Here is a 20130-nt window from a genome sequence, read left to right as displayed (position 1 = left end):
ATATGAAAAATGAGATGGAAAAAGGGTGGAAGTAGATGAAAGGTTTAATAAAATGAAATGGTAGAATTTAAGAAGATATAAAGGAGAAAATTTAAAAATCTATAAAGGGAATCAAATTAAGAATTAAAGAAGACAATGATTTGAGGAGATGAATGATTGAATTAAAAAGCCAGGAGTTGAAGACGATGAAAGGTTGAATAGAATAAAAAATTGCAAAAAAAAGAAAAAAGGATTCTAGTGATGTAACAAAAAAAAGTTTTATAAAATTTATAGCAAACTTCCATTATTATATTATAATATATAATATAAATAGATATGTATAGACATTGTTTTTGGTTTTTGATTCTTCATTGATTTTATTGTATATAAATAGATATATATATATATATATATATAGAGAGAGAGAGAGAGAGAGAGAGAGAGAGAGAGAGAGAGAGAGAGAGAGAGAGAGAGAGAGAGAGAGAGAGAGAGGTAAAGAAAAAGTCATATGTAAAGTTAAAACCACTAAAAATAAATGTTTAAAGTCAAACTATTTATATATTTAATATTCTAAAAAATTAGAAATAAAAAATAACTAAGAAAAAAAAATGATTATGTGGCCAATGACGTGATAGATGAGTTGGAGCAACATGAGCTTAACAATATTAAATGCTACTAGCCTTATCACACGCGCTTCGCAGGTGCGATGAGACTTTCTTTTTTTTAGTGGTCCTATTTTATAGCCAAAAAAAAAAAAAAGTGTTTTTATTTTATATATATAATTTTTATTTTGAGAATTTAATTTATAAGTTAATAAAGCAATTTGAAAATAGCAAGAGAGTGACCCTATTTTTTAGGCAATGTTTTAGTGAGAGTTAGAGTTGTATTTTTACTAGATTGTCTTTTAGTTTTGTTTTTAAATAAGGATGTAGGGACATTTTTGAACAAAAAAAAAATGAGGAACTCAAACAGAAGAAACCCCTTAAATAATAGTATAGATACTTCAACTTTTATGTGTGTATATATATATATATATATAGATTTGGATGTAGCAACTTTCATATAGACTCTCTATTCTTTCTTCACCATTTTATTACGTGCTTAGTTTTTATTTAATTTTATTATTTAAGATTTTGTTTTTGTTATTAGGAGTTGGGTAATCAGATAATGAATATCATATTGTTAGCTTAGTATTTGAATAAATCTTATCTACTTGTTGTAGATAAAGATTAGGTTTCTTTTGAATTTAAATCTTAGGTTTATCTTATAAAGCCATCTATTTATATGGTGGATTAATAAAGGAGCTGAAAAATATTATTATTGAGTGAGTATTCACTTTGGACTTTGGAGGTCTAGACTCCCTCGAAGTTATTGGAATGCATGGACAATGGACAAACTGAAAGAGATACAAGTCTTGCGTTTGGCTAGATTTGAACAAGAGACACCAACTAAGGAGGGTGGTGGGCAATGCACAACCAAAGAGAGGAATTTGGCTCTCTATGAACAAGAGAAGCTAACTAAGGAAAATGATGGGCAATGCAAACTCGAAGATAAGGACATGGGAGCTCCACAAAATCAAATCATTCCACCTTCACACCATTCAAGCATGCAACAACTTTTAAATCAGGTTAAAGATAGTTTTGCAACACCAAGTGGCTTTTCACCTCTTTGAAGGAAGGAATGTTACGTACCTAGTTTTTATTTAATTTTATTAAGAAGTCTCGGTTCTCTCAAAGTAACCAACAAACTCAATTGGATTTGTAACACATTCACAGTCAACTACATCATGATTGTGATAAAAATTGCAGCCATGAGTTGTGAACACAAATTTTCTCTTCTATCTGCGGTTATATAATAGACTGTGCAGTCGTGCAAGTCTGTCTGTCTATCACCAGCACAAATACAAACATATAATCTTCATTTGAAAGTTGAAACTACATAAAATATGTAAAATCTAATTCCAAAAAATATATCTATCACAAACATAGAAGAGTGAAATACAAGTTACAGATTTTTATGAACATATTAGTCTGAGTCGTGTCTCCTTCTCTCCTTGTCTTTCTTGTGTTTCCTCTTGTCATCCAAATCATGAGAATGCCGCTTCTCGCGCCTTTCATGCTTTTCCTTTTTCTTCTCTTCACGCCTCCTTTTCTTTCGACTGCTTTCATCCTCTGATTCCTTTTCTTGAGTGTTTCTTGGTGACTGATCAGCCATAGACACCTTTCTCGTTTCAGGTGAAACATCACTCACTGTGGGTTGAAGAGAACTTGTTTCCTCCCCAGGGCGAGGTAATCTGCAGTACATAAAAAGAATTAACATAGAGGAGAAAAGACAAGAAAGATGAAAGAAAAAAGTAAAAGAGAAAAGAAACAGGTTATTGGTACAAAGGTTGGTGCCAAGATTCACACTCAATGAACATACATAAAGTAAAATCAAAAGAACCAAATATAGTAAAAGGTCACCAAGTTAGAGTTAAAGGGTACGGTGCCACAATTTCATTAGAGTCTTTTCAAGTATTAGAAAGAGCAGCTCTAAACACCAAACATGATGTGAAAAAAAAAAAAAAAAAAAAAACCTAAAATCTCCTTAAAAAGCCCCATATATGCATTAGTTGGCAACTCTAATGCTTGACCATTCATGGATAATTTAAGTAATTTGTATACGTCTCTCCATATTTAAATTCCAAAATGTTCAGTGCATTACTGTATGCCATGTCAAAGAAAACAGAGAGCAGACAGCTAGCTACCATAAATCTACTCGGTTGGAATATAACTTTTCAAATTTCACCACTAGGATATTTAATTAGATGTCCAATATAAAATAAAACAACACACTGAAGTTGCGTTGAAGTGATACCATCTTAATATGTGTATTCGTTTCTCAAAAAAAAAAAAAAAAAAAAAAAAAATCTTAATATGTGTATTCAATGGTGAATCTTGAAAGGTAAAAATGCTGCAGGTCCAGGTTCAACAATTATCCCTTCACTAAGAAATAGCTGGAAAGATGCCATTTAGTAGCATATATGCCAACAAGCCTCTTATTAAGAACAAGAAAAAAGAAGAAAAAAAAATTGCAGAGAACGCATTTATAGCAAGGTGTTTTCTGAACTTTCCTTTTTTAATAAAAAAATTGCTATTAATTAGAGCAGGTGCAACCTTTTGTTTTCAGGAACTTTTTAAAACTTAATTTTCTAAAGCTGTAGCCTTCAACCAACTAAAAATGATGCAAAAATGGCAAGTTCTCAATTAAATATCAGTTTCCTTTTCAAGGGTGGGAGTGGGGAGTTACTTTGCAATGCGAAAAATTATAATCTCATCCTAGGAAGCACGGACTATTCATTTAGAGTGCCATACCCATGTCATACTGGTTTTGTACCAGCCATTTCATGTCATAATTTTTCAAAAACTACTCATGTCGCTGTGTCGTACCCGTGTCCGTGTCTGTGCTTTCTAGATCTCATCTCTGCAATCAAATGGTGGGGCATGTAAATTTTAACACTTGATCATTTTAAAAACAAATTGAGGTAAAACAAAATTAGGAATCTGCCTACCAATCTTACATTGAGCTTTAGGGTTTTAAAGTAGTGGCTTTAGGGCTGATAGATGGATTAAGGTTTGCAAATTGATACTTGGCAGTAGAAGAGTTGTAGAAATTCCAGGTAGCAGCACAAAAAGGTTATTTAGGGTTTGTTTTTATGGTTAAGGTTAAGTAATGGCTAAAAGGCTAGGAAAAAATATGGGGTTCATGGTTTTTAATAAGATAAAGAAAAGGATTTGATAGGTCACAAAGAAGGAATTTAAAGGAGAAGTTTGTGGCTGTTCAGGGACTTTAGCATTATCTGTGAACAGTATCAGTGTGCAACAAAGAAGAAGAGCTCCAAGGCTTGCATGTTTATGTAGACCCATTGACTCTTACCTACTAGGACTACTAATTTGACTAGTAAATAAAAGACCTGATAAAACCAACACAGGACTCCTAATGCATTAGAAATTCTAGAATAATCTAGGCCGAAGACAATTAGGAAAGTAACACTTAAAAGTACAATTATCTCCGATAACTTATGAGATTGATCTTCAAAACCACACAAGACTTGTCCCTGTCAAATCTTGCACATAAGTCGGACGCAAGAAATTCTTTATGTCAAAATTGAAAACTAATCTAAAGACAGCAACTAGATCTTTCTCCAATGGTGGGGCTCCTAGCTTGCTGGCAAGGTAGGTTTGGTCATCATCAAAATGGTCAAATATGGACAAATTGTTCCCCATTGTTTAATGTGGCGTCATTGTAGGGAAAGAAATAGCAGGTGTTTTGAAGATAATGAGAGATCCACGCCAGACCTAAAGTTATTTTTTTTAGAACCTTATTTGATTGGTTGTCAGCTTCCAAAACCAATCATTTACTTCTTTACTTGATTTGTTGCCCCCTGTACACTTCCTGTGTCCTAGGGTGTGCCTTTTTTGATATCAATAAATCTTATTACTTATAAAGAAAAATTAAGCAAAGTGATGGGATGTATGTGGAGAACGATCTACTGTGTTGCTTATGTCCCAGGTTTGGGAGCCAGCAAACCCCAGATTGAAAAAAATTAGTGTCAGTACAATTTTGGGGTTATTTCCAGTAATTGAGCACAGTTTAGATGCCCTAGGCCCATTATTGTAGTTTCTCATGTGTGTAGCCCAGGGTCATATATATGTGCTAATGATCCTGTAACTCTTGTTGTAGCAATATTAAAAATTGCAGCAACCCTGTGGACATAACCACATAACTCTTGTTTTGGGTAAACTAAATCTGTGTTTTTGTTTGTGTGTGAATTGATCTTTTCTGCTCTTTCTTTTCTATTGTTTTCATCCCATATATCTGAATTAGGTTTCCTGTTTCCTAACACACTACATTCCTACATAACCTCACTTGGAGTCATGTTTCTTTTCTCTAGCAGGTGTGCATGCACGCAACAATTGGAATTGTGCAGTTAGAAGGCCGCATAAGCACACTGATTAGCAAGCTACCTATGCCAGATATTGTTCAAAAGACACGTGAGGAACACTTTTAGGAACCACATTCAAAAGATTAGAAGCACTGATTCTATTCCCCAAAACCAAACCCAAACAAAAAAGGTAGAAAATTCAAGCTGAAATCAGGCTGATCCAGGCATGAACAAAGAAGCAGGTAACTCCTGTGCTAAGAATTATAAAGCTATGGCAAAAGAAAGAACCATCTCAACCCACACATCCCACCTTCATATTTGAGAGGCCCATTAGGCCCAAGCAAAGACTACTTTCTAGAACTTTAATTCTTGGGCCAGGCCTGGACTATGGTAATTCAAACTTGGACTCACCCAAATAATAGCTAATAAATCAAGATAATTATAAGACAAATATAATTAAATTTTTTTTTTGGAAAAATTAAGACAAATATTTTAGGGCAAATTATAACTTACCCACCTGTGGTTTGGCCGAAATTTAAGTTACCTACCTGCGGTTTAAAATTTGACACTTTACCTATTTGAGGTTAGCTCAGTTAGAGTTCCATAACCCACCTCTGTCAAAAACAGGGCTAAATATGTAATTTTGTTCCACTTTTATGTCTCTTTCCTCCAAAAACACAAAAACCATAAAAATACAAGATCAAATAAGATAAAAAAGAATCTAGCAGAACACTTGCATCATGGGATTTTAATTCAAAGGTAGGCAACTTAAATTTCTATCAAACCTCAGGTGTGTAAAGTGTTAAATTTCAAACCATAAGTAGGCAACTTAAAGTTCTAGTTTGGCCAATATTTTAATATACATCTAAGGATAATTTGTCACTCTTTAAGTAAGTAATTTTTTGATTTTTTATCATATATGGCTGGGCCTGCACCCAAGCATTAGTAAGTCATACTATAACTCAGAAGCCAGCAGCACCATCATCATGTTCTGTGACCTCAGCACATTGCCCCTTCATTCCTAGCATACATATTTTCTTCTGAATTTGCATTAAAACAAATAAAAAATGTGTCTGAATACCAAAGTATTCAAACTATTATTCAACTTATCACATAAAAGTTGGAGAACAGACCAATCAAGGAAAACTCTAGTCTGCTCCAAAAGATGCACTTAATTAGGGGTGTGCAAAAAACTGGTAAACCGAAAAAACCGGCTGAAATTGCCCGAACCGAGTCCAATTTTTCAGTTCGGTTTTGGTATGGTTCAATTTCGGTTTGAATTTCTTGAAACTGAAACCAAAAGGTTTCGGTTTCAGTGTCCCACACAAAAACGCCAACCCGACCAAAACCGAACCAAAATATATTAAATATTAATATATACAATTTATATCAAGAAAGTTCCTGGTAGCATAGTGGCAAAGATGCACGTGTTCACACCTTTCACTCAGGTTTGACCCATGGTAAATGCATTTTTAATTTTTCTCTCTTTATTAACACAAAACTACTCGGTTTTGGGTTTGTTTTATAACCCTACTAACCCTATGTTTTATCTCTTCTCTCCCACTTCAAGCTGCAGCCATTCTCCCCACAACCTTCCTCTTCTCCATTTTGCCATTCTCCCCACAACTTTCTTCTTCTCCATTTCTTTTAGTCTCTTAGAAACAAAGTTGCACACAAGCGGTACCACAACCTTCTTCTTCTCCATTTCTTTTAGTCTCTCAAAAACAAAGTTCGAGAATCCAAAAAATGTTTAACCCAAAAAAAAAAAACCACAATCTTCTTGATTTTGAGTATATGTATCTTGTGTTTGCTTGGTGCTTGGTTTTTGGGTGGTGAGAGAATGTGGGAAAGCAAAGGGAGATAGGTTTTTTCTTATTTTGGTATGTTCTCCGAATATATACATGATTTTGAGTATATTTTTTTGTGTTTGCTTGGTGTTTGGGTGCTGAGCTGCTACCTTTTGTTGTAGATGGTAGCTTAGTCTTAGTTTTTGTTTTATGTTTTTTCCTGTGTGTTGCTCTGTATTTTGTGTTGAAAACAGAGTCTGTGTTGGTCTTGCTTTTCTTGTTAGTTGTTGTACTGCTTTTGTCTTTCAATAATATCTCTGTTTGATGCAAAAAAAATCTTCTTCTCTTTTTTTTTATTTTTTTTTATTGCTTTTGTTTCTCACATCCTAAACACCAAAACCCAACCGAACAGAACCGAAATCAAATGCAATCGGTCAGTTTGGCGTCCCTTCCTTACAAGTCGGTTTCGGTGCTCAATATGTTAAAACCGAAATTCTTGGTTCGGTGCAAAAACTGCCAACACCGACCGACCCAAACCGTTTACACCCCTACACTTAATTATCCACAACTTGTCCCATGATAAGGTTAATATAGACAAGCTTTCTGGGTAGTTCAACCATATGGGCATATATTATCCCTTGCCCAACCAGTTGAAGTCAACTATCGTTTTTTAAAACTTTTTAACCCACTCTGTCATTACTTAAACCTTACATTGGCCCCAAAAAAGGATGGCATCCTTCTCTGTATTTGTACCGTGTCACAGTATTTCAAAAACTTTCTAGAAAAAGTTGCAAGCCAGAAATGCCATTATGTATTTCAAAATTGGTTTTGCATCATGAAAAAAACTAGAAATACAATATCAAATTGGAAGAATGGCATAAGGGCAGAACCTAATCATTTTTTTTTTTTTTTTTTTTCTCAGACATACCTTGCGAAACCAAGACCATGAACATGAGCAGCTTCAGCATGGCCTGCACCCAAGTCCTCTGCAGTAGAGCCTCGCTTCACAAGTTCAGATAACTCATGCTTATCAAGCCGATTACCTTGAGGTCGGCTAGCACGTTTAGGAGCTAAGCCTAGGGCCTCCCTCATGGCTTGCTCCTCCTGTTCCTTAATTCTTTTTATTTCTTCTTTTGCAGCCTCCATTTCTGCATTCCAAGATTTTTTGTCCTTGGTATACCAGTGTAGATCTTTCCCTGTTGCATCAATAAAAGAAGCCATTCAGAATTGCTTATCAGCTAAGAACCACAATTTGTATAGTATTACATGAAAGAGCAGTAAGCGAAGTTTCTAAATTCAAAAAACAAAGTTTGTACAAAATTCAGCAACAAAACAACATTGCTAGTGGCTGTCGAATCAGAGAGTCACTTCAAATTCAAGCCATTAGCCTCATACTGATGAAACTTAAAACTTTATTTTAAAAATTACTGATGACACTTAAAAGAACCCTCGAGTATGCAGCCAAAAATGGGGAAAGTTCTAACTGCACTACTTCTTATCAATGTTTCTAGAGATGGATCATTAATCTATTTGACCATGACCAGGATTAATTCCATATTAAGTCATTATATGAGTCTTTGCAATGTCTACCAAGTAAGCAACAAAATGAAAATGATCATATGATTACTTAACCATCATAGATACAATAAACTGAAGATAAATTTAAAGACTACCTATAAAGTTATAATTAAGACATTAAAACCCTAGCTTTTATTATATGTGATATCACAAATTAATGCCTTTTGCTCTTTTATAAATTAATAACAAAAGAAGATAATGCACAATTGAAAAGGAAAGACAACTACCACTTCAATGCAGTTCTCAAAACAGTTTCTGATCGTAATAACAAGAACAACCACCAAGCCTTAGTCCCAATGATTTCGAGTCAGCTATCTTAATAACAATCAAATTTTATACAGAATCATATGATAGTAGAATATGTTTACTCACATAGTAATAGAAAAAGGAACCGCGGGGAAAAAAATTAATTCAAAAACCCCCTCCCTCCACCTCAACAGAGAAGTAGTCTTCCACCACAAAAAGTCACTAGAACATGTTTTGTTTTTCACTAAAAAGGGCCAAAAAGGAGGCACAAACCTTGTCACAATAGGTATGCAGTAGTTCTACCAAAAAAAATAAAACAACCTAGCTTCTAAAGTCAAAGGCCAAGATTTCAATCAAAAGTCTTGAACCAACTCCAGCGCGTTCTTACCCCCCAAAAAAAAGCTTCCTATTTTTAGCATCTTTGAAGCCTCATGGAAATATTGGAACTAACACTATGCCTTACTAGAGAAGATACTTTATCAACTCATGCTCTTATATGAGAATTTGAGAATGCAAAACATAAATAAATGCATTTATGATATAAGAGCAGCCACTTCACATTAAAAAAAAAAAAAAAAAAAGTTGAAGGTAATATTAAGTCCAAGACACACCTCCCAAGACTACAATACCATACAAAGGTGCACTTAATCGAAAGCCAAAACCATGGTAACAAACCTCTTACCAAGCCAGTTATGAGTGTAGCCAACAATGCTAAGACATTTATGGGAATACTGGAAAAGATAAGATATGAAATGAAGTCATCCTTTCAAAGCTTGGGGTGGCTCCTCTTTGGGGAAAAATGAGGGAGGGTTGAGTTGAGACTTTGCCATTAATTCCATCAAAATTAATGCTAGTAGTCAAAGGTGAAAGGCAACCTTAAGGCACCAAGGCCTTGTATTGCCCAAGGCATGAGGCGACAAAAAGACACTAGCCTGATTGAAGCGAGGTGTCAAATTATAAATATAGTTATTAAACATATAGAACTTAAATAATATGCATTTTTAATGTATTGAAATATTATAATCACGTGTCTTTGACATGTGTTGCATGAAGAAATTAGGTCTTTTAATTGATATCAAAATAGGATTTACACGGTTTAGGCTCTATTAATTATTCTAACAATTGGTTTTATGACAAGTTTCTATAAATTAATAAATCTAACAATAGGTTTTAAGAAAAGCTTTTTTTTTTTGGGGGGGGGGGGGGGGGATGGGTAAGAAAGTAATATTATTAAAAAAGGAAGAGATGAAAAAATACAAAGTGTTCACAATAGTGAACAAAGAACAACACAGAAAAATAGAGAAATAAAGGAATGAAAAAGCTATTCTAAGAGACAAAAGAAAATCAATAAGAGAAGAACAAACTGAGAAACCCCAACACCAAGACCAATTGAAGAGAGTTCACTGTCACAAATCTAACAATTGAGCCAATGACTTCTTAGTATCCTCAAAAGAACGCTAATTATGTTCTATCCAAATAGTCCACATCAAACCGCCTGGAACCAAATTCCAAATATCGGAATTATGTTTCCGAAGCCAATGTTGCCAACAAAATAATAAGTCTACAATAGAAGCTGGCATGACCCAATCAATCCCAAACGTCTAAAGCATATGCACAAGCAGGGAATGAGCTAATGGACAAAAAATAAGAAGGTGATAAAGTAACGATCTAATAATAGATCATACAACGAGCTTCTATAAATAATTACTCTACCAATAGGTTTTACAACAAACTTCTAGAAAGAGAGACAGAACTACCAAAGCTAATGCCTAAAAAACTATATGATGAAAACAAAATCTATAGTGAAGAGGAAATAAAGAGGCAATATAGAGAAAGGAGAGAGGGAGGAAGGAGGGAAGTGGGAACACAGAAATGAAATAGTGCTACCCAAGAGGTGAAATGAAATACCGCTAAGTTTATTTCCATTTAGCTAAAACCGTTAGATTCTAAATTATCCCTCAAACCTCCAACTTAGAGTTAACTCCCACTATCATCTCAACAATAGACAATCTAACACAATATCATTTGCAAAAAGTACAAACCATGGAACCTCATCTTGAATCAGTGGTGAAGTCTAAAATAAACTAAATAGATGTGACAAAGAATGGTAAACATAAGACAGATCCATACCCAGTAAAATGCCATCTATACAACCAAGGGCTTCGGGACTGCAATATTTAATGGCAGAAGTTAAAGTCACATTACAAGATCTCACCTTTCTGCCATCTTCCAACAGGAGCCTTGATACTGTGACCAATATAGTTCTCCCGATGCTTATCAGCCTTTACGTCATCCCAACTAAATTCTGTACATTACAAGCAACACACCAAAGATTAACAGAAAGATTCAAATAAGAAGGAAGATGACATCCTATCAAAACTATTTTTCAACTTAATCCCCATTAGAGGATTTATTTTTTCTAAATTTTACATCATTTAAGAGAAAGCAGACGCATTAATTGCTTACCAAGTCACTGAAGCAAAACCCTCAAGGTATTGAATTATGCTCGTCAATACATAACATGCTTGCAAACCAAAATTTAAATGAATTTTTTCTTGCTTATAATACTGAAAACAGCATGTTTGAGCATGATAGACATATATATATATATGCTCCTGGGCATGAGCATAAACTGCTTAAGCCGTCAGGGGTGAGGCCAATTGCTCATAGATTCTATTCCTACGTCGTCAACATATATATAAAATGTATTATCCAAATCAACCTATGCATCATCGCACAAGGGATTCAATTCAATCACTTTAAGTTACACTAAAAAAAGCTCTAGTGATTAACAAAAAATAAAAAAAACCATCATCTCCTTTTTCTTATTTATTTCAAATTCAAACTAGTGAGACAACTAGGGTTTGTTCATAGTTATATAAGCATCACAGAAACCTGCAATAACAACATTTTAAATTTCCACGGGAAAAATGAATTTGATTATGCAATTCTCCAAAGATCAAGCGCAGAAGAGAAAGGATAACACAAATTCGATTAATTCTAAGGAAAAAAAGGAATTCCATGAAATCAAATTACATAGCAACGGATTAAGCGTGGAGACAAGAACCCTAATAGAGAGAGAGAGAGAGCTTACGATCTCGACCACCGCGAACGCCACCTCTGGTAGGATGATACATTTCTCTTCTTCTTCTTCTTCTTCGCTCTCGCGATGGACTTCGATTGTGGCCTTCTGCTGGTTTTGTTTTACTTTTTCCTTCTCACGATGAGTCGGTTCAGATTCTGAGTTCGAACCAATTCTATCTAGGAATGCCACGGGTCAGGTTCGGGGCCGGGTTTTTTATACCTGGACCCGACCCGCGGCCAGACCCGGTCCGTTTACTAAACAGGGTTTTTTTGTTAAGGGATTGGACCCAATTCGTGGCCCAAAAAAAAATAAAGAATTGAAGTCCAAATTTATTTTTGCCTACATTCAAGCTTGCATATTCTAATTCAAGCCTAGATAACGTGGCCCAAATGCCAAGCCCAACCCAAAAAAAAAAAAAAAGAATTGAAACCCAAATTTATTTTTGCCTACATTCAAGCCCATATATTCTAATTCAAGCCTAGATAACGTGGCCCAAATGTCAAATCAGTCCAAATCATAAACTACTAATCATAAATCAATAAATCACCTGTTACCAATAAATCACTTGTTACTTATAAATCTATAAATCAATAAACCATAACTAATATTATAATCATAATTCAATAAATCATAACTAAGATTTTAAATCAATAAATCACCTAGCTTTTTTTTTTTTTTTTTTTTTTTTTTTGAGAAACCAGACCAAAACTTGGCCTAGTAGAAACTATTATTGCTTAAGGAACATCAAAAGAAAGAAGGTGAACAATATCATCCGGTACATCTTCAAGCCAAACATCTAGGCTCGAGGAATTTTTGCTCTTTTAGCGAGAGCGTCAACAACTACATTACAATTATGTTTCACATGACAAAACTAAAATGAGTTTAAGTTTGAAGCTAAAATCCTGATATCATCAATAATATGACCAAAGTCCGGGTGGTCCAAATTCTCTAGGATGATTGCTTGGATCACTTCTGCAGAATCACCTTCAAAGATCATGTCTAAGAGTTCTATTTCCTTGGTGAACAACACCGCCCTACGACAAGCCAAAGCTTCCATGGTTGCTACTGAGTTGGCTAAAGGGATTGGCATTGTTAGAGCTCCAATTGCTTCTCCCATGTTGTCTCGAATGATCACACCGATACCAATAGAGGAGCTGGTCTTGAATACTGCTGCATTGAAGTTTGCCTTGAAAAATGGATACTCTGGAGGTTTCCATTGATGAAGAGCAGCAGTTATGGGAGCCGGAACAGGGGGAGCTTGCACCGATAGAAATTCTTGAAGCATGGCACCTGCCTTGGAGCTGAAACAGTCCACAACTACGGTTGGATGGCCAAATTTCAATGAGTTGTGACGGTTCCACACAGCCCAGGCCACCATGATGAACAGTTCCTTCCTATAATCCTCATGTACTTGCAGAAAATAATCCAATAAATCGTTAAAACTTTGAGGGCAGGCTAGAGAAGTGGAACGAGCCCAGGATAGAGAACCCCAAACTCCCTCCAACTCTTTGCACGCCCACAGAGCATGGATGGTGTCCTCGGGAGTAGCCTTGCATTGCTCACAAAGATCAGAGGTGCTAATGTGCCGATGTGCCAACTTTGACATCGTAGGGAGAGCATTGTTGTAGGCCCTCCATGCGAAATGTTTAACCTTATTCGGCACTCTTAAACTCCATACACCCTTCCAAAATTTCCTCTGAGAGGCTCCATTCGAACTGCTTGCAGATTCTAAGTTATCAAGGGAGACCAACAGCTTGTAGGCACTCTTTGTAGAGAACAATTCATTGGCTGTTAAACCCCATGTGGGTCGATCAGGCGACAATCTGCTGCTAAGTGGGATACCCAAGATTATTGAGGCTTCACGGGGGAGGAAAAATTCTCAACCATCTCTATTTTCCATATACCAAGGTCTTGATTAATCAAAGCACTTACCTTGGTTTCAGGTTGAAGAGAGGTAAGGGGAGAGGTAACAGATCTATTGGACTTAACGGGCAGCCAATTATCTTCTTTAATTCTAGCTGTACTACCATTCCCAATCCTCCAAACCATTTCTTTTCTAATCACATCTCTAGCACTTAGGATGCTCTTCCACGCATAAGACCCAGTGGATGAATCTTTTACTTCAAGAATCGAATAATTTGGAAAAAATCTAGCTTTGAACACACGGTGGCATAGAGAGTTTGGGTTGTTGATCATTCGCCAAACCTGCTTAGCAAGCAATAAATCATTAAACTTCTCTATTTCTTTAAACCCTAACCCCCCAACTTCCTTAGCCTCACATAACCTCTCCCATTTTACCCAATGAACCTTTCTATTATCACTGCTATATCCCCACCAAAACTTTCGTATAAGAACCTCCAACTCCTTAACAAACCCTTTCGAAAGCTTGAAACAACTCATCGTGTATGTTGGAATAGCCTGAATGATAGACTTAATGAGCACTTCTCTACCTGCTTGGGAAAGGATTTTTTCCTTCCACCCTTGGAGCTTCTTCCAAACCCTTTCTTTGAGATAGATAAAACTTTGTTTTATTGCTCGAAACACAAGTGCTGGCAACCCAAGATATTTTTCATATTGGCGAATTGCAGGCACACCCAGAAGCTGTTGTATGGCAATCTAATCCCCAAGAGGAGTATTAGAGCTGAAAAAAATATTAGTTTTATCTCTATTAATTTTTTGCCCCGATCCTCTTTCATAAATAGAGTGTAAATCAATTTTTTTTAACATTCCTCCTCCTTAGCTCTACAAAACACCACACTATTATCTGCCAAAAATAAGTGAGAAATTCTTGGACCATTACGGCAGATAGCAACCCCATTAATTTCACCATTAACCTCAGCTTTATAGAGCAAACTTTGCAACCCAAAAGCACAAAGTAAAAACAAGTAAGGGGATAATGGGTCCCTTTGCCTTAAACCTCTGGAAGGTTTTATATTCCCCACAGGTTGCCCATTGAGGAGAACAGCATAAGTGATAGATGACGTACACGACATAATCAATTTTATAGTACTTTCAACAAACCCCAAATGCCTCATAACCTTCTCCAGAAAAGTCCATTCAACCTTATCGTAAGCTTTGCTTATGTCTAATTTTAGTGCTATATACCCATCTTTCCCTTGGGTCTTACGTTTGAGGTAATGTAGTGTCTCAAAGGCTACTAGCACATTATCAGTTATAAGCCTCCCTGGTAGGAAAGCACTTTGGGAATCAGAAACAATATTAGGAAGGATTTTTATCAACCGATTAACCACCACTTTGGATATCAATTTATAAACCACATTACATAGACTAATGGGCCTAAAATCTGAAACCTTTTTGGGGTTTTTGACTTTTGGAATAAGGGCAATAAATGTTTCTTTGAGGGATTCATGGACATACCCTAAGTTAAGAGCATCAAGCATAGTTTTAATCACATCATTACCCACAATATTCCAAAAAGTTTTGTAGAAGATAGGAGACATACCATCGGGTCCAGGGGCAGTGGTAGGGGCCATTTGCTTAAGGGCATGTTGAATCTCATCAGTAGTGAACTCCTGGGCCAAGACATCATTCATCTCATCTGAAATTTCTGGTTGGATGCCACTACGAATGTCATCAAAATCAGACGGATAAGAGGTGGAAAATAAAGAGTTGAAGTAGCCCTCAATCAGCCCACCCATTCGGCCTTCATCCTCCCACCATGTACCCGTATCATCCTCCAAACCTGCAATATAATTTCTTTTATTTCTTTGGTTAGCCCTGCAATGAAAATACCTCGTATTTTTATCACCCTCCTTTAACCACTTGGTTCTAGACCCTTACTTCCACATACACTCTTCTCTATTCTTTAGCTCCTCAATACGGGTTCTAAGCTCAAAGATATGCCTCGGATTGGACCTGTATTCATCATATTCTTCCGCTAACTTCAATTCCCTCATACTTCGTTGCAAAGTGTTACAGACATGCCTAAAAGTATTTTGGTTCCACACCCTAAGATTATCCTAACATGAAGAAATGTTTCTGTTGAAATTCCACACCGACCTAGGCAGATCAGATTGCTTCCAAGAGTTTCTAATCACCTCCTCACATGTGCTATCTTTGAGCCACATAGCTTCAAACCGGAATGGCTAGCTTTTCCTGTAAAACCTGTTCAACTCTGAGTCCATGCATAGGATAATCAGTTTGTGATTTGAATGAAAACAGTCCAAATGGTGGATCCTAGTAGTAGGGAAGCGAAGGATCCACTCAACTGTTGCCACACCCCTATCTAGTCTAATCCACATATTTTGATCTCCAGGTCTCCTATTACACCAAGTGAAAGGAAAACCATTAAACCCTAGATATTTCAACCTACAACAATCCAAAGCATCTCTGAAACCTTGCATTTGAGCTTCGGGCCTATCCAAACCCCTTTGTTTTTCTTCAGCCAAAATAATTTCCTTAAAATCCCCCATAGCCACCCAAGGATAATTGCTTCGGTGACTCAAAGCTTTGAGTAAGGACCAGGAGTTTTCCCAGTTGGTGGTCTCCGGATCTCCATATTGGACCAAAAATATGCATTTACGAACATTCTTACCCGGACCAATCGAGTCGTCAAGCTACTTAACAAACTATGTTCCTAATTGTTTGTTGCCACAACTAAGATGCTTAAGAGTATTATCTCTATGTGGATATAACATCATTGAGCTACCAAGCTCAATCGGTGATCTGAAACATTTAAGATACCTCAACCTTTCTGATACTCCAATTAGAAGTTTACCAGAATCAACAAGTTCTCTACACAATTTGCAGACGTTGATGTTGAAAGATTGTCACAAACTTACAAAGTTACCGGAGAAAATTAGGGATCTAATTAATCTTCGTTATCTTGACATTACAAATGCCTATTTAATTAGAGAAATCCCGGTGGGAATTGAAAAACTAAAGAACCTACAAACATTATCTAATTTTGTTGTGGGAAAAGATAAAGGATCCAAAATAGGAGACTTGATGAACTTGGAGTTTCTTCGGGGAAGATTATGCATTTCAAGTTTGGAGAATGTGCTCGATGTTGAGGATGCAAGAAGGGCAAATTTAAATGGTAAGAAGAATTTAGATGCACTAGAGATCAAATGGAGGTTCGCACTTAATGATATACAATATGCAAGCATTACAAAAGATATTCTTGACATGCTACGGCCTTCAACAACGGTGAAAGAACTTTCAATTGATGGCTATATTGGTGTGAAATTCCCAACATGGTTAGGAGACCATTCATTTTCTCATATTGAGGACCTAAGGATTGTCAGATGTAAACAATGCATATCCTTACCTACTATTGGACATCTATCCTCCCTCAAATTCCTTGTCATTAAGAGTATGCCTATGGTGCAGACCATTGGTCCTGAGTTTTATGGGGAAGGTCGGTTGAAATCTTTTCAAAACTTAGAAACACTTTGCTTTGAAGATATGCAAGAATGGCAAGATTGGATTCCTTATGGAATTGAGCATGGAGGATTCCCTCGCTTGCGTAATCTTTTTATCTCTCAATGCCCCAAATTGCAAGGGGAATTGCCACGCCATCTCCCATCATTGGAAAAATTTTCTAATACGTTTATGAAAGCATCAATGTGACGATCATAATACGTTTGAATATCCAAGTTAATCTCCTCTCTCCATAACAATGCTAGACCGCCAGCGATGTTCACACATGGCACAACAAAAATATTGTTAAACTGCATCTTATGACCTATTATTTCCATTGGAATTTTCTCAAGTTTTGTTTCCATTAAGAAAACAATTTTGGGATCTTTATTGCTAACCAAAGCAATTAGTTCATCTTCTATCTAAGGGTTCCCAAGCCCCCGACAGTTCCAGCTTAAGTAAGCTCATTGCATCCGGTGTTGCTGGAATCCAGCCACCACCTGAAAATTCTCCTTATTATCATAACTAAAATCACCAGCTAAACATAAAAATAAAATAAATCCAACAAGTCCAAGAAATAAGTATCAAAAGTCCAACGAGTCCAAGAAATTAAAAATTTACAAAATAAATCTCACAAGTTTAGAATAATTACAAACTAACAAACTAATCCAACAAAGCTAAGAAATTAAAAAAGCTTCTAAATTAATACAAAATGTTTAATCTTCCACAATTGTTACACAACTCCCATCAATTGTGACACAACTCCTTTCATCTTCATTTGGCTCCCCATCATCAAGAATTGATTGAAATGTACAATCTCTAGATATAGTTGAAGAACCTACAACAACAATGAATTAAAAAATGGAATAAACTTCATTAAACTGCAACTAGCAAATATAAAAACACAATTTTGATTTTATAAATAGAAATTAGACAATTGCTAACCGTTGATTCACTCCATAAACAATTCTGAGCACACATCATTGCCTCTATAGTCTTGGGATGTAGCCTACTACGGTGTGGACTTAAAAGTCTCCCACTATTGCTAAAGGCAGATTCTGAAGTAACAGTTGTAACAGGAATGGCTAAAATATCTCTTGCAATTCTTTGTAAAGTAGAATACTTGAGGCCATTACTTTTCCACCATGCCAAAATATCAAAGTCTACACTCCTATTCAAGACTCTCTCATCAATGAAATGATCAAATTTCATTCTAGCCCTCCCATGTTTCTTTGAACTACTTGAACTATTGTTCACAAACAAATCAAAACATGACATTGCCCCACTCAACCTAAATTTCATTTGTGCCACTTGATTTGAAGTACTTGCAGGTATATGAGAACTTTCTTTATTATCTACAGGAGACTCATCTAAATCTCCATACTCATCAAGCAAATCATAACAAAGATTCTTAATTTTTTCAATCTCCAAATCAGAATTATCACCATAAATGTTAGGATAATAAAACTCCAATAACTTCATCTTATATCTTGGATCTAAGATAGCAGTAACAGCCATAACAACACTAACATTAGCCCAATAAGAATTAAATTTAGCAAGCATGCTTTCTGCCACCATACTTATCATCTCACTTGAAGACACTCCATTCATTCAATGCAATTTTCAATTCACACACCAAAGCAAAATACATATTAGTTGTGGGGTACTTACGACCAAAGAAAAACTCAGTAACACTATGAAACAACTCCAACCTTCCACAAATATCTTTGGCTACCTCCCAATCATAATCATGTGGTAGACAAGTATAAGATGTTTCACGTTTAGCCAAACGCAAGAAAACATCTTTATAAATCAATGTAGTAGAAAGGATTAAGTAAGTTGAATTCCAACGTGTTTTACAATCTAAGACTAATTCTTTGATGCATTGAACACGCAATTGACATGCATTTTCTTCAAATTTCTGCCTCCTTTTTGGTGATCTAGTCCAATAAATCACACTATCACGAATCCTTTCAATACCATCACCAATAAGAGACAACCCATATTGAACAATCAAATTCAAAATATGTGCAGCACACCTCATATGCAACATAAACCCACCCAACATAAGAGAACCAGTATCAAGCTTATTCAAGAGAAGTCTTATCATGGCATCATTAGTACTACAATTATCAAAAATTATTGTGGGCAACTTCCTATCAATGTTCCACTCTAAAAAACAATCAACAAGGACTTCAGCAAAGACATTTTCATGTGTGGAGAAAGAACATAAACAAACCTAGAAAAATAATATGAATAATTATAACATAATTCAATAAACATTCAATTTAACATAACTCAATAAACATTCTAAATGTAAAGTCTTTAACATTCAATTTATAGATAAAAAAATTACCTTAAAACCTGGCTTTGCAACGTCCAAGTATGATCAATAAAATGAGTGGTAATGACCATAAACCCTCTCTTTTTGTTACTTGAAGTCCACATATCAGTTGTAATTGCCATCCTACTTTCATTCTTGTCCGTCATCTTCAAAACTTTCTCCCTCTCATTATCATAGATTTTAAAAATGTCACTCTTCAAAGTATTTCTTGTGACAAGTTTAAACATAGGTTGAAGATCAGCCACAAATTCTCTAAACCCAATGTGGTCAACTGTTAAAAAGGGATATTCATGTAGGATGACCATATGACAAGCTTATTCCTAACTCTAATTTGATCAAATTGGTAAGCATTCAAACTCATAGTTCCATCCACCTTATTTTGTTGTTTAATTAAGACTTGATGTCGCATATCTCTTATATTTTTAAACTTCATCCATGGACATCTTGCTAAATGATTACGCAAATGAGTTGTACCTTGGCTAGACTCACCCAAGTAAAGTTTGTTACAATGATGGCATTGGGTTTTAAATTTTCCATCAACTTTCTTCCTTGTAAAATGAGCCCAAACATCTGAGGTAGTCTTTCTTTCTTTTTTTACTTGTATCCAAGTCCTCATTTGTAGGCTCTTGCTCTCCCTCTTCCTCTATCCCTTCTTGTTCCCTTATCTCTAAGTCTTCTCCCACTAAATCCACCGTCGAGGATTTCAGATTCCTAATTGGTTCAGAAGTTTGGGAGTTAGAATCAAAACAAATTTTCACAAATTTATTATTACACATACTCATTGATTAATAGGCACAAATTCATA

The 20130-nt window shown here is 35.6% G+C and overlaps 2 protein-coding genes across 2 annotated transcripts; one reads left to right on the top strand and one right to left on the bottom strand.

The window, feature by feature from the left end:
* Window positions 1-1794: 1794 nt before the first annotated feature.
* LOC126722334 (uncharacterized) lies at window positions 1795-11783 on the bottom strand. The gene is made up of 4 exons (XM_050425485.1): window positions 11609-11783; window positions 10730-10819; window positions 7619-7886; window positions 1795-2272 (listed from the first exon to the last, which is right to left on the bottom strand). Exons 1-4 carry the CDS (start codon window positions 11649-11651, stop codon window positions 2005-2007), a joined length of 669 nt encoding a protein of 222 aa, XP_050281442.1. The 5' UTR covers window positions 11652-11783; the 3' UTR covers window positions 1795-2004.
* A 4349-nt stretch (window positions 11784-16132) lies between these two features.
* Window positions 16133-17191, top strand: LOC126721991 (putative disease resistance RPP13-like protein 1). The gene has a single exon (XM_050425131.1). The coding sequence runs from the start codon at window positions 16133-16135 to the stop codon at window positions 17189-17191; it is 1059 nt and encodes a 352-aa protein (XP_050281088.1).
* The last annotated feature ends 2939 nt before the right edge of the window (window positions 17192-20130 follow it).

The sequence above is a fragment of the Quercus robur genome, chromosome 4 (genome assembly GCF_932294415.1).
Source record: "Quercus robur chromosome 4, dhQueRobu3.1, whole genome shotgun sequence".
Taxonomy (NCBI): Eukaryota; Viridiplantae; Streptophyta; class Magnoliopsida; order Fagales; family Fagaceae; genus Quercus; species Quercus robur.
The sequence above is the reverse complement of the archived record's forward strand: the minus strand, read 5'-3'. Positions and strand labels throughout refer to the sequence as shown.